Source organism: Toxorhynchites rutilus, chromosome 1 (assembly GCF_029784135.1).
Source record: "Toxorhynchites rutilus septentrionalis strain SRP chromosome 1, ASM2978413v1, whole genome shotgun sequence".
NCBI classification, from domain to species: domain Eukaryota; kingdom Metazoa; phylum Arthropoda; class Insecta; order Diptera; family Culicidae; genus Toxorhynchites; species Toxorhynchites rutilus.
Genome location: NC_073744.1, coordinates 20,550,113 through 20,566,004, shown reverse-complemented (window position 1 = coordinate 20,566,004; position 15,892 = coordinate 20,550,113). Strand labels below are relative to the sequence as shown.

The window sequence follows — 15,892 nt, the reverse complement described above, 5'->3', positions numbered from 1 at the left end:
TTGCTGTGGAATAGAAATAGTTGAATTTATTTCAAGATACACCCTCCTGCACAATAGTTATTCTGCTTCAGAAAACATTTGCATTCCATAAAATACCACATGCAAGCAAAAGCTCGTTCATTATTCGAGCTGATAGCTAATCGCTATAGACTTACAGAAAAAGCCCGAACTAGAACTAGTAGAAAAGTACAGGGAACTCCATCACTTACAGCATCAATAAATTGTCCCAACAATAGATCCTATCGTCACGAACTCACGCCAGGAGTTCTCCACAATGCACTTCCTTTATCACATTCTTTAAGTCAGCGCGGAAAACGATTTTAATATTTTCTCCATATTCTCCTCCCGGTTGACACAGGAAGCAGCGGATGCAGCGGAAGCAGAGGCACCCGTCGTCCCGTCTGAAGTCGTGTCGCGCTGAACAGAACAGAGGAAACCGAGAGCAAAAGTGAAATCATTCGCGAGAGGAAACATGACGACGCGCAAATGAAAGTGAATTTGGATCATATCATATCGAGTATGGCTGCTGCTGGGCTGCTGGGGCACAGCGGGATGAATTGTTCCCATGTATGATTCCGCTTCGTATTTCATTAGGGGACACAATACGGCATTACGCGAGACACCGATGAGCTTTCAACTCCCCGCCCGGAGGATTAATGTTATCTCAATCGGCGCTCGGCGTTATGTAAATTGGATGAAACGAAAATAAACCATCACGGCACCACCACAGGAGGAGGAAGAAGAGGAGGAGGCAGTGTCGCGCGAGTGTCGAGCTTTAAATGTGAAGTGAAATGGAATTAGTCTGTTGATTGGCAAAGAAGGGCGAAGTGAGTGCGAATCAAAACGAGGAACAACCATGCGCGATCTGTGAACGAAAAAATATATAAGTAGCGGTGAACGAAATAAAGCTCAGCGGGAAAGCGAAATAAGGAGAAGGTGTCGTGACTTATTCGAAGAATATTAGCCTTTTCTGGAGTCTTCGAACAGGGGACACGAATCGACGAGTGGGACGAGAAAACAACCACTGGAGATCCCGTTGGAAGGAGGCACAGGAGGAGCCTCCGGGGAAGTAGGAAGCACGTGCAAGAAACATGCAAAATGAATTCAACATGTACATGACCATTCTGCTGTTGATCGTAGGGTTCGTCCAAGCGGAAATCTTGTTATTTTCAGGTGAGTATGTGTGTATGTATGTTTAGCTGTATGGAAGTAAAATGTCTGATTAATTGCCAGAATTTCCAAATGTAGAAAATCCCAACAGGATACCAAAATTTGTGAAGTAGTAACCGAAATTGGCCTCAAGTCATGATCGATATGATCATACAAGGTGTTTTTTTCAGAAATTAAGAACTTTGAATTGAAATAGAATACAAATAAATAATGAATGGTCAATTCACTTTTTGCACCAATGGAGATCGCACATCAGTGATAACGTGGCGAAAGTTTTCTTCCAAGGGCAAAGACTTCACGTAGTCCCACAAAAAAGTCAAACGGTGTTAAATAGCACGGTCTTGGAGACCACTTCACGGGTTCATTACGTGAATTTATAAATAATATTATATCACAGCAAACAAACAATCATATAACTAGCGCGTATACATGATCATATTTTGGGTGGTATATGATGCGCGAAACTAGCATATACATGCCAAAGTGGAAGCGATACACACCCCGGCAAATATTAAATCGTATGAAATGCCATTGGAGGCGATATACATATGACATACATTGTCAACTTAAAGATGTAGAACCCGAGGTTGATCACTTGAAATGTAGTATTATATTATAATGTAAACCAAATTAAGAAATAAAAAGAATTTAAGTGAAAAAAAGACGGACATTGTCGTAAAATAGATTTAGTCCGCATTATTATACATATGACGCAGATGCAGTTTGTGTGTCGTATAAGCGTATAATTTAAATCGATTCAGTACTGCAGTAAATCGTATTGCATGCTGAAGAAAATCATGAAACAGTAAATCATATTAGATCCTAAAAAATGAGAACTTGAAGTTCTTATGCAGCATAAAGTTCCCATCAGAATTTCATCATCGTATGCGTTCTTTAGAATTTATTTCTCTTTGGAAAGGTCTTGAATGTAGATATTTTTTAAACTATTTTGTCAACAGTTGCTTCTACAGCGTCGAAGTTTTTTTCTCAAATTCTTCTATTCCATGTTCCAATTTCGGTAAATCACTTGAATAATTTCGCGGGGTTTATACCTGGTAAATCCGAAGCACTTTCTTCATGGTTGATTGTGTATAATGGTTCTTGAGACGAGGAGTAAATATGATGCTGCGGAAGGCATGATATTGGACCACGTGAATTTATAAAATCTGAAATGAAAACATTTACAGAGATTTTAATCAGTGATTAATTTACCTTGACATATCGTGTTATACTTTTTCGTTCTTTTCGAATATTCGGTCCGTTCATCGTTGTAATTTTTCTTAAGCAATTTACTTTTCAAAAGTGCATCGGTCGCCACTTTAGCCGACTTAAAATTTCGTAACTTGCGGTTCATCATTATTGATAAGGTTTGGACAGATCTACGATACTCTGTACCCTGTTATTCGGCAGTTTCGTTGGCCACAATAATATGATGCTGATGTTCGAAGAAAGTGAAAACGGCGAGCATTCGTTCTATTGCAGCAAAACGGAGTGAACTACGCCAATAAACGTATAATCATAGATGTTTACCAATGTGTTTGAAAAAAGGTAATGAAGATGATGGTTTTTCAAGCGACATAGCATGCGCTGCCATAACTATTTCTCAAATAGTGACGTCAGTCTTTATGTTTGTATTTCATTGCCTACCACATCCATGTGAAAATTCTATTTTCAGGAAGTGTTTTATGTGTGAAATCACGTCGAAAAAGACGGATAAAAGTGATATTTCAATGTGCCATTTTCAATCCCCCACGTTCATAGAAACAAACGAACTTTCATTATTTTAACATTACGAAGTTGATGTTTTGAAGGCTTTCCGTGTCGGTGTATGTGTTGTGAAAAAATAATCGGAAATTAATAAAAATTTCATCGAAAATGTTACTACTTTCGAGATCTAAGTATACGACTGCTCTCTGGACCATTTTACTACATGAATACATGAAATAAGCCACAATACAATTGTCATCTGTTAAAAAACAAACAGTTGAATGATTTCATGAGAATTTTGGCTGAAATTATCATGCAACCGTGAGTACTTTGAACATTGTTTTGTTACGATACATTCCATATTGAATGCGAATACACGATATTTTGCTTGCCAATACAGATATACTTCGCCTACTGCTCCACCTCGATATGTACCTCATTGGATGTTTACTACATATAATTTGACACATCGCATCGCATCGAGATGGAAAATGAAAGGTGGGAAGATTTTGAAATCTGTGACGTCACAGATTTTGTTTATGTATGTTACTTTTCTTATAATAATCCACTACATAGGAAAAGTGTTGTTATGAAAAGTAAAAATAATTAGATAAAATGAACGAGCTAGTTTTTTTCCTTAAATCAATGCTAGCGTTCAAAATCATAAGGGACCAACTCACATTTTTACGGAAATGAAATTTCAGTATTATTGAGGGGTTCTAAACTTAATTTCAATTCAAGTTTACTTCTCGTTACGTTAGAATCTTGTGTTCCATTGACGGAGAAGTTTTTTCCATGTAAAATGCAATAAAAAAAAAATTTTATTGACTCCGTATGACGAAAAGTTTTCCGCTTGTGTCTTAGTTTTAGACGAATGAAGTGTTCAGCACCTTAATTGTTAAAAAAGTAATTACAATAGCTGACAAAAGATAACACTCCATGAAGTTGCTCTAAAATCCAAACATAGTAGACATTAGAATACTGTTTCTGATATAAGAAGAAATCAAATAAAAAATTTAAGTTCGTGACATGTTCTGTTTTTTTTATAATGCGAAAAATATTGTTTGGAATTATGTAAATAGTTTCTGTATATCCTCTTTCAACGTTATTCGTTGACACATTCAATTTTGTACCATTTGAGTAACTGCCTGGTATGTGAACTTCCTATCTTCCTGGCTACTAATACAATCAAAGTTTAACACCTCCAAAACTCGTGAATATTCCCACCTTCTATTTTTCATCTCGGCTTCGCATCGCGTTTCAAGGATGTCAGATTGATAGCGATTAGGTGCGAAATAGGTGCCATAACCTATTTTTAATAGCGATTTTAGTATTTTGGTATAAACTATGTCCAAATAATTGACCCGTAGTTTTCCAAACAGAACAAATATATATTTACGTTGTTCAATGACAGATGGCAACGTCCGCTTCATCCAACTATCGTCCACACATACTCCAGTAACATCAGTTCGGCTAAAGCCAGGTGCATCGTCGGCGAACTGGAAGCCTTTTTGAATGAGCACAATTAAACTCTTCATATCATACATGCTCGGATTCCAAGGTGACAACCAATCATCAATTCTGATAAAATAACAGAAGAACATGTGTGTAGATGCGCATGTTGTTGAAGACTTTGCTGGAATCCTGGTAGAAGACTCCACAGCGACTCGAGTAATCGTGATTCGAAGAAGAAACAATAATCTGGAGTTCGTCGTTGACACACATCTTCTTCTTCAATGATACTAACGTTTCTAAAGTTCCTTACGTTTGCCGTCAGATCGTAGAATTACTTGCGAACGGTAGAGAGGTAGAGAGCGAACCACTGCGATTCCTACGACACAATAAACAGTGAGGAAAAATACATTCACTAGCGAGACGCTATCATGAGCAACGCCGACCCTGCCTTTGCTATTACCATCACCTTTGTTCAAACAAAAAATGAAGTCTTCGATGACCAGTTACAACATCAACCCGATCGCCATATCATATAATCGGGTTGTGCAAATATGGCAACCATGAAACGCAATTCGATATAGATATCATTGAGCTTCGTGTTTCGTGTTCCGTGCGAAAAAGAAAGAAAAATTCCGGGTGGAATAAACACGCTTCTAAAACAACAATTATAATGAAAATAGACCCTACCGAAAAAAAAACCAAAATATGCTCTAATATGAGTTCTATGTAACAGAATAACACATGCTCTGCAAATGGGGAAAAATCTTGAACGAGAATTGTCTCTGATAATGATTTCATAAAGGGTGTGTCACATCAAATTGCATCACGGAAAAAACGCTATAGAAATTCGCCCAGTAGACCGATCCTTTTGAAAATTTTAGACAGTAAAATAAAAACTATTAAACAACTTTTGGCATTTTCTTTTTATTCATACTTCGAGCCCAAGCCCGTATGCTCGTACCTTCCTCTTTACCCCGTCCATAAGGTTCTGTACAACGTCAGGTTGTAGTTTTTTTTTAACAGAAATCCATTTTCTCTTGAAGTCCGCCTCCGATTTGACAACTATTGGGTTCTTCCGGAGCGCCTGCTTCATAATCGCCCAATATTTCTCTATTGGGCGAAGCTCCGGGGCGTTGGGCGGGTTCATTTCCTTTGGCACGAAGGTGACCCCGTTGGCTTCGTACCACTCCAACACGTCCTTTGAATAGTGGCACGAAGCGAGATCCGGCCAGAAGATGGTCGGGCCCTCGTGCTGCTTCAATAGTGGTAGTAACCGCTTCTGAAGGCACTCCTTAAGGTAAACCTGCCCGTTTACCGTGCCGGCCATCACGAAGGAGGCGCTCCGCTTTCCGCAAGAGCAGATCGCTTGCCACATGTAATTTTTGGCAAACTTGGATAGTTTCTGCTTGCGAATCTCCTCCGGAACACTGAATCTGTCCTCTGCGGAGAAGAACAACAGGCCCGGCAGCTGACGAAAGTCCGCTTTGACGTAGGTTTCGTCGTCCATTACCAGGCAATACGGCTTCGTCAGCATTTCGGTGTACAGCTTCCGGGCTCGCGTCTTCCCCACCATGTTTTGCCTTTCGTCGCGGTTAGGAGCCTTCTGAACCTTGTATGTACGCAGGCCCTCCCGCTGCTTGGTCCGCTGGACGAATGAACTTGACAAATTCAGCTTATTGGCGACATCCCGGACCGAACTTCTCGGATCACGTCTAAACTGCTTAACTACGCGCTTGTGATCTTTTTCACTGACGGAGCATCCATTTTTGCCGTTCTTCACCTTCCGGTCGATAGTTAGGTTCTCGAAGTATCGTTTTAGTACTCTGCTGACCGTGGATTGGACGAGTGCGCAGGATCAATTCACGACGCTCTTTTTCGTTCGACGACATTTTTCCAAATTCACGAAAAATTGACAGTGAAGCATGGCCAACGTGATCTATACACTCTTATATGATTATAAGCGAAAGCTGAAGATATAATTCCTAAAAATTAAATTTCTACAGCGTTTTTTCCGTGATGCAATTTGATGTGACACACCCTTTATTACGAATAAAGTATTTGCAGAAATGCAAGGAGATTTATAGAAAAATAGTTAAGGACTATGTCCCTATAGTATGTAAACAATATCGAGTAATAATTTCCATTCAATTTTTAACAATTTAAAATTATTTTCGAGTCTGCTAATGATGGATTATAAGTGACTGTACGATACTGTCACCACAAACATGATTCATGGCCCGATGTTGATTTAAAACTTTTATAGCCTTGATGAAAAATGTACAAAGCGTTTTCCCAAAGATTTCACCAAGGACACGAACGCAAGCGTAAGTGGATGTCCAATATATCAACGAAGAAGTACTGGTGGATCACACCATTGAGGATAATGGCGGGTTCCTTCGGCTGAAGGAAGCCTGGATGATAGCTCAGGTTTATACACGAAATTACACGGAATATGGTACTTAAGGAAGACCATTGGATGTGGCTTGCACTGGAGAGTTAAAACACATTGGAACAATCTCTAAACACGGTATTTATTTTGGCGGTCTAACACGGTAAACGTTTGGATTTGGAATGAGAGGTATATTGGTAGGAATCTTCTTCATGCACGTATTTGTTTGTATGCGTTCGCGTCGGGCTACTGTGCTGGTTGCGGATGCGTCATACACCAAACACTGCATTTAGAATGAGAGGGATAGATTTGGATGGGAATAAGGATAGGGATCGGAAAGGGAAAAGACTTTGTTGGATAACTGCTCCTCTTTCGCGCTGTCGGTCGCGAACATACTCCCCCCGGGCTTAAATCGGAATTGGATCGCACAAATCACCACGAGTTGCCCAGTATCTATGACTGGAACATGGAGGGGAATGGAATTCCAGGTAACCTCTCGTGGTGGACAGGAATCATTCAATATGTTCCGCATTTCGTCATCTGTCTTGGGGAAGGATGCAGCGAAAACAAATTGACACGGTTGACAGCTCCGGGATGAATTACAATCGCTGTTATGATGTCCTTTACGCAGGTAGTTGTAACATATTTTCAGCTCATGGATTTTGGCTTGTCGTTTAGGAACGGATATCATACTAAGTACTCCAAATTTATAGTTGGGGTGCGCACCGACACACAGGGCACCGGATGGCTTGGCATTGATAGCACACATTTCGGTATGTGCACCTTTCATCGCGTTGTTGGGTTTCGTTATTGCATAAGTTGGTTGAATGGCATAATCACATGATGGACTTTCATAGCATTCAGGGATGACATAGCTTTCATCAACGATATCGGCATAGGTTAAAATCACAGCTTCTGGAATAGATGTTTTCCACATCTTTCTGGTATCGTTCTTCAGTACTGACACTTCGGTTAGATTCTTAGCATCTGCTTCAAAATCGGTGGGAAAATGTATATCGTCAAAGGCCACTGCATTAAAACGCGAAAAAGTCTCAGGCTCATCTTCATCTGTAGATGTGCGATCCGCTAATGGCTGCTGCTGAACAATAATGCGGGGATGATCGATTGGTGGAAATTCAACTTGCTGGGGGATGGAAACTGGGATCGGACACATCGTTTGCATCATACGTTCGACCAGGACACATGTTTCGTAATAGTGTGCCTCAAAATCAAGGTACCATTCATCATGTTCTTTGAAATGATCTTCGTGACACATAACGTATATTCGATGATGGAGGGCGACACACTCTTCAAAATGACGTTTTGAATTTCTCGCATAAACGCTCAAACTTGCGGCATCAATTTCGATTTCACTCACCGCCCCACAGACTGCGCCTCGAATACGCGTTATTTTTGCCTTCGCACTGTCACGTAAATAAATCAGTCTTTCTACATCCGCCATTTCTTCTTTTGGATTCACTTGCATTTGTGTGTGTTGCATCAATGAGATCATATGAATTGGAGAGAAAGAACACTTGAAAACACACACAATGGTATATACACGATTTCAGGATCGTGCACGTTCGGACACGTTACAGAACGGCGCTTAACACACGGCGTCGTTTGTTGGTTAGTTTCTTCTTTTCACGGGATACACGGATTTTTCGGGAAACACTACACTGGAAACGTCTTTTTTCCTCCACACAAGCCATGGAAAAACACACAACACTCGGTTGATTGCAAGTCACAAGTTGCTGGGAGCAACGGAAGTGGGCGCTCGGTTGAGCCAACACATTGTAATTACCACGGCTGTGGTTCACTAATCCGGCTCGAAGGACCAAAAAATGGTGGATCACACCATTGAGGATAATGGCGGGTTCCTTCGGCTGAAGGAAGCCTGGATGATAGCTCAGGTTTATACACGAAATTACACGGAATATGGTACTTAAGGAAGACCATTGGATGTGGCTTGCACTGGAGAGTTAAAACACATTGGAACAATCTCTAAACACGGTATTTATTTTGGCGGTCTAACACGGTAAACGTTTGGATTTGGAATGAGAGGTATATTGGTAGGAATCTTCTTCATGCACGTATTTGTTTGTATGCGTTCGCGTCGGGCTACTGTGCTGGTTGCGGATGCGTCATACACCAAACACTGCATTTAGAATGAGAGGGATAGATTTGGATGGGAATAAGGATAGGGATCGGAAAGGGAAAAGACTTTGTTGGATAACTGCTCCTCTTTCGCGCTGTCGGTCGCGAACAAGTACTGATAATGGCGGACAACCATTCACAAATATCAACTAATGAAAAAAATATTGCTGTTTTTCAAATTCAAAATACCGATGTGAATTCTCCTCGAATAAATGACAACGACGGAATAATGCGCTACCAAATTCGTCTGTACATCACCTTCAATGAAGTTGTCTGGCGTATCTTTGGTTTTCCAAATTTATAAACGGGTTCTAGCAGTTATAAATTTAGCCGTCCATCTTGAAAACAGCAAACGTATATTTTTCACCAAAAAATGTTCATGGCAAAACAACGTTTGCCGGGTCAGCTAGTCTATATATATAAAAATGGATTTCTGTCTGTTTGTCTGTCTGATTCTTATAGACTCAGAAATTACTGAACCGATCGACATAACTAACATAACTCGAGAACTAATTAAGCAAATTGAACCAAGATTTGCATATGGAGGTTTTAGGGAGCAATAAATGTTTCTATGGTGGTTCGACACACCTACCCGCTCTCTAAGAGCAAGGGGGCTGCCATGAAACACAAGCTTCTACATAAATAGAGTACTAATCAAGCAAATGGAGACAAAGTTGGGATGTGAGAGTTTTTGGGTACGGGAAATGTTTCTATGGTGGTATGACACTCCTCCCTCCTCTCTAATGGAGAGGGGGTCCCATGAAAATATTACACACATCTTAACCAAACATGACAAATGAAAATTTTCGGAAAACTTTGAAGGAAAAGAAGGGGAAATTCGGAAAATTCAACTCCCATATGTTCTACAATTATAGAATGACAAACGTTGTTATTCCATTTTATGTTTGCGCTAACGAAATGGATCTTTGTTCGAAAGTGGATAGCGAATTTCAGGTGTTGATAAGAGCAAAACTCGAGAAAGGAATAGTTCGATTTAGGGCTGTCTTCATTCCATCATATTTTCTGTATCAAACATTTATTTCCTGTAACGGAAAAACATGTTATTTGCAAGTGGTTGAAAAATCTTGAACGAGAATTGTGTCTGAAAATAATCTGTTATTATAAAGTCGAGTTTTGGTAGAAGTACTGAGTTCACCGCTTCAAAATACCTGTTTTTCAAATGCTTGTTTGTCATAAATAACAGAATTAATACTAGGTCTACCCACGGCTCTTTACACAAGTATTTAATTATACATTCAATTGTATATAGACATTGAAGTTTGGTGCAGAGATATCTCAAGAAACATAAAAACTAAAGAAAAAATGAAATATTCTGCATATAATTATGTAATTTTTTAAACTCGCCTCTCTCAAAGGTTGGTGCATAAAACTCAAATTCGTTTCAAAGAATTTATGTTATACATAGTGCTTATTTAGATAACGTTTTCAGTTTTTTCCAAAATATTGATTTGAAATTCGGTTCTTCAGTGCACAACCTCATGGTATGAGTATACATTAGGGTGCCAATGAAAATGGACATCTCTAATTTCAAAAAGTTACCTGAAAATAAATGTTCACCACAGAGTGGCGCAAAGCGGTTAAAGTTTGAGTTTTTTGGAAATCCAAAAACCACCCAGAGAGTACAGGAAATTGGGGTTTTAGAAAAAAAAATGTTGATGCCAAATGACTTAAAATTGATCTAGTGTCATCTCGAAAAAAAAAAATTGTCAAAAGTCGACACTCTGGTACATAGTTTTTTTTCGGAATACGAGACGAAACGTATGGTTTTGTGAACCAATAAAAATAGTTATCTCGATTTTTCATTCAGAACTTGCTGTGAAATTTTGATTCACACAATAATAAACCCTATGCAAAATATTAGCTCTTTCGAAATTCATTTATCAATGTCACAGGCGGTTAAATTCAGTTCATTGAAAAACGAAAGATCAACGAAAGAAATTGTTGATGCCAAATGTCTCAAAATTGCATTACTCATCGAGATTTACTGATATCCCGAAAAAAAAATTGTCAAAAAAAATTATTTTGATTATTCCGAAAAAAATCCCGAAAAGAAGCCCCCGAGGTGTCGATTTTTAACATAAATTTTTTTTTCGAGATGACACTAGATCTCGATATTTCATGCAATTTTAGGACATTTGTCATCAAAAAAAGTTCGAAAACCCCGATTTCCTTCACTCCCTTGGGTGTTTTTTCGCTTTTCAAAAAACTCAAACATTAACCGCTTTGCGCTACCTTCCCTTAAGTCCGATTGAGCTGATATTTGGCATAGGGTGCTTTTTGGGGATGGTGAACATTTTGTGTAGGGTAACTTTTTGAAATTTTAGGGTCGACTTTTTCCAATACATTCATTGGCACCCTAGTATACAGCTTTCCGCGTCCAAACGGAAGCTGAATCAAATTAGCGACAAGCACCATATGTCCTCTCGATATACGCACTGTAGCTCTCTACTCTATACTTGTCAATCAATCAATCATTAAAAATGTTGATAACAGTTTCAACGACGACGACGAATTCTCCCTGTTGATCACAAAGTGTCAGTTGAACAAGACAGCTAGCGTGTTTGACATAATTAATTACGCCCAAGCATTCACAACAGATCGGATCAAACCGAGCATAGGGCTTTGCTCCTTCTTTCCCCGCCCAGAGGTTTTGTGGTTAAAGCGTAATAAACCTCGGGAAGCAGGTGGTGACGGTCCGTCTGTTGCGTTAACTTGTTGGTTCGTTTTCTTTAAGCCAGACGACTTATCGAATAACTTTCACTCCACTGATCGAACGTGTCGCGATAATCACAGGGGGCAATTCTACGGTAAGTAGCCACTGTATAATTGTATACATGTTGTGGCTAATCGCAACATCGTTGGTATTGATGTTGATTGGGAGAGATTGTTATCCTGGTTCGAAACTGCAAACAACTCAAACACCTCAAGCGAGAGTGAATCAACGTTTGAGAGTAAATGATTGTTGTCATCGTGAGTGGTTGGCCAGGAAGTAATCATTTGCGGTTTGATGCTTCCATAACAGGGGAAATAAAGACTTACGTATGCATGTCCTCATTATGGGAAACCTGGCCGAAGAATCAGCTGCTGGTTACGCAACACCTTTGCCACCAACCTGTAACCCTGTAAACAACTCAGCCAAAAGTGGATCGTTTCCACTAATCGGTCTCATTTGGTGTGTTTTATGGCTCCATGGCGCTCAACAATTGAAAGCATGCCCCGAGGAGGGGTATGCGTGGGACCGAACCAAGAGGAGGGTGTCTTACATTATATTTACACCCTGATGTCTTGTCGTCATTTGTCTTAATGGGTGCTAGGTTCGCAGAGCAGGAGTTCCAAATTGAAAGTTTAATCACCCCCATTTGCCATTATCGCTTATGTCATTGATTTGGTCGTTGTACCTTTATAATTGCACACTAATGTAATCGTTATCGTTGTCTAAATTGAGCTATAAAACATTCAACAGTATCACAGCAATGCGTTTGTTGATTGGTTTGAAAAATTCCGTATCTTGCATTGCTAGAATTTTTTAGATTTGTGATCCTATTGTACCATCTATGAATAAGGCATTATGAGAAAAAAAAACGAATCAGTTTCCTACAATGTGGGTCACTGGTATCACCATTAGGCCGAAACAACGAGCGCAAAAGTGTAGCACTAATGGCTGAATATTCCGCATCTCCGCGAGTGAAAATGAGAGTTAAGAAACAGACAGAGAAGCATTTCGCTAAATACGGCCAAAATTGACGTAATATAACGACCACCACCGTCGTAAAAAGGGCTGCGGGAACTGCCATTGGCACGAATATGAAGCAATGCGGTAATATCTGATACTCACCTATTACCTTGTCTGCTAATCACGATGCCGATTATGATGATGATAGGATGCTAGCAAATTGGCAGCACACGGCTGACCGGCTTCCGAGGACCAGGAGACCCGAGGGGATTTCAGTCATAAACCGCGCCAAAAAAAAAGGATTGAAAATCATAAGCGATTTTTTTATGCGTCTAGCTTTAAACCAATTTTATCTCATTAAAAATTTTGTCAAAATTATCTCAAATCGCAGCGTGTTATAATGATTTTACGAACTTCGCAGCAATTTTATCGATTTCATAACTTCACTAAGTGGAGAAGCCCCAGGCAGGTCCCCCGAATGGTCCCTGCTTGGACACTAGGTTACTGGGTGACGAAGTAAGCACGAGAAGCGGGTCAGTTACGTTGTTTTTCTCGGGCGGCACCAAAACAAAATCGGATAACACTGGCCACTAAACAGTGCGATATCCCACGGCAACATCTCCCCGCAACCAAACGAGCTCGTAATGAGAGGAGAAACTAATAATTTTAAAACGAAACAATAAAACAGCAATGACAAACACTGCGCTCCATGCAGCCGTGTTTTTTTTTTGTTTATTTTGCTCGCATAAATTGGCATCAATTAGGCCATTACACTATTGCACAATTTGAGTTGGCTACTTTGGGGAAAAAACCGTGGTTCGGAGGCAGAGCCACACTTCCTTGAAGTTCGCGCTTGCGGAAAACCATCGGTTTGCGTACGAATAGATATATTTTCAATAAGTGATGAAGAGTGGGTGTGTAGTGATGAATGAAAAATTGGAGAATGAAGGAAAGAGCAAACCATCGATTGATTTCGGTTCGTTTGATCGTGTTGCAAATCAGATTAGCCGATAATGATGATGCAATGATCGGTATACAGGTATATTAATTGATTAATCAATTTGCTCCGCACGGAATTATTCGCACTTGCTGTTTAGCATGTCGAATTGGATCAACAAACGAGAGATAATTTTTTCAATTTTCAGTTTCTATTAAAGTTAATTGAATACCTGTTGGTAATCTCAATTGGGATTTGATAGAACCTATTCGATTAAAATGTTTGAAATGTGAATATTTAAAAATTGAATTCCGGATGGTTAATAAGGTTAGTAAATCTTATGGACAGACATAAATATTTTTAATCCGTTCGAGATAAGTGAATTCAAGCAGAAGAAACGAACTATATTCCGGTAATAAAAGGCAATTCCAGCAAACATTAAATCGTATTACTAGGCACACCAGAAGTCGTATATAAAGTGGTATCGAATCATAATCGTACATAATACCGAACAGAGGATACCACCGCGTATATCTCAAATCGCATAAAATGCGAAAAATCTGATTTTATTTATCACGACAGATTAAGTCGTAATTTGGAACAACTAACATCGGTTTCATGATATGCACTGTCGTAAAATAGAGCTAATTGACGTCCTATATGCATATCAGTCAGAAACAGTTCGAGAGTCACATAAACGTATAATTTGAACCAATGTAGTAATGCGAAAATTCGTGTTCCGTGCTGTGGAATATCATTCAACACTAAAACATATAAGATCGTAATTGAGGACATATTACATTATATTATGAATATGACAGACCATGATTGTTGATGTACATATCAAGACGAATCTATGGTAAAAAGTGCGACCGTTTAGTTACTATGTTGGATAGGGGAGTGTACCCAACAAACATTAAATCCAGTGGACATGTGTTTTACAACATCATGTATCCCATATTTTGGGTGGTATATTATGTACCTAATTGGCAATACATGCAAAAGCGAAGATGATATACATACATGACAATTGCTTGCAAATTAGTTTGGATGAATATACGACTTACACATGGATCTAGTACAACTATTGTCATATATATATATACACTCGACAACGAAATAGAGGAACAGAGTGCAAAGTCGAAAATTTTACGTGATTTTTGACATGCTGTAATTTCGTGAGAAATCAACGCATATCGCAGAAAAATCAACGCATACATCATTTTGAAGCTACAAACTTCAGGTATTAGAATATTTTACATACATATTTTTATTTTGGTGAGTGTAGGTGTAGTGAGGCACAATATCGGAAAGAAATGAAAAATCGTTTTTTCTATTTTTCTCTTTTTTCAAAGATTTTCTTGACTAACACAATTTTTTTGTTAACCAACTCAACAGCAAATCCAATTAACCTTATCAATCTGCTTATATTTGGTTCTTATAACATTCCTGTAGAGCTCCCGTGGCCGAGTGGTTAGCGTCAAACCTAACATGCCGGGGGTTCGGGTTCGATTTCCGTTCGGGTCGGGGTAACTTTTCGTCAAAGAAATTTCCTCCGACTTGCACTGTGGTCGCGCGTATTCTAGAGCTTGCCATTCAGAATGCATTCAAGGCGTGTTATTTGACACAGAAATCTAAACTGAATACTAATAAAAGTGACCCAAGCAAGTAATACTACGTTGAAAAGGCGAAGTTCCTCTAGAAACGTTAGAGCCATTTAAGAAGATTTAAGAACATTCCTGTAGGACCTTCCTATACATAGATAGTTGAGTTTATATGAAAAATTATCCTTTCGTCTTTGATGATGAATTATTCAAAAAACAACCATCGTCGCACCGCAAATTTCGATTTCAAAAAAGTGTCAAAAAAAAGGATTTTTATAATGCTTTGCAAAATCCACTATAATTCTGCAAATATTTTTTTGAGGAAATTGAGGAAAAACAATAATCTGGAATTCTTCATTGACACACACCGTTCATATGAATCTCGTCATGTTCTTTTTCAATGGTACTAACGTTCCCTTGTCAACGTAGTATCACTTGCGTCATTTTTATTAGTATTTACTTGAGATTTCTATGCCGAGTAAAACGAACGGTATGCAATTTTGCATTCTTCAATCCATTCGGCCCAAATCGATCGAGTTGTGCCAGTATGGCAACCTTGCCACACAATTCGACATAGACGACATTAAACTCCGTGTTCTATATCTGTGAAACAAAAATGGTAGTGGATTCTCGGGTGGAATAAACACGCTTTCAAAAATTGAAAAAAAATATAAATGAAAACTAGCTCTACATATCAAATGTGTGTTCAATGTAAAAAAGTAAGACATTCTCTAAAAGTGGGGGAAAATCTTGAACAAAAATCGTGTCTGATGATGACT

The 15,892-nt window shown here is 39.0% G+C and overlaps 1 protein-coding gene across 2 annotated transcripts in view; it reads left to right on the top strand.

Annotated features, from left to right (window-relative positions):
- LOC129762839 (uncharacterized) overlaps positions 1 to 15,892 on the top strand; it is a 58,678-nt gene that overhangs the window by 20,592 nt on the left and 22,194 nt on the right. For both annotated transcript variants that reach the window (XM_055761402.1, XM_055761401.1), the window contains exon 2: positions 359 to 1,173. In XM_055761402.1, coding sequence (XP_055617377.1) covers positions 1,092 to 1,173 — 82 coding nt within the window. In that variant the 5' untranslated portion in view covers positions 359 to 1,091. The remainder of the gene's footprint in view (positions 1 to 358; positions 1,174 to 15,892) is intronic.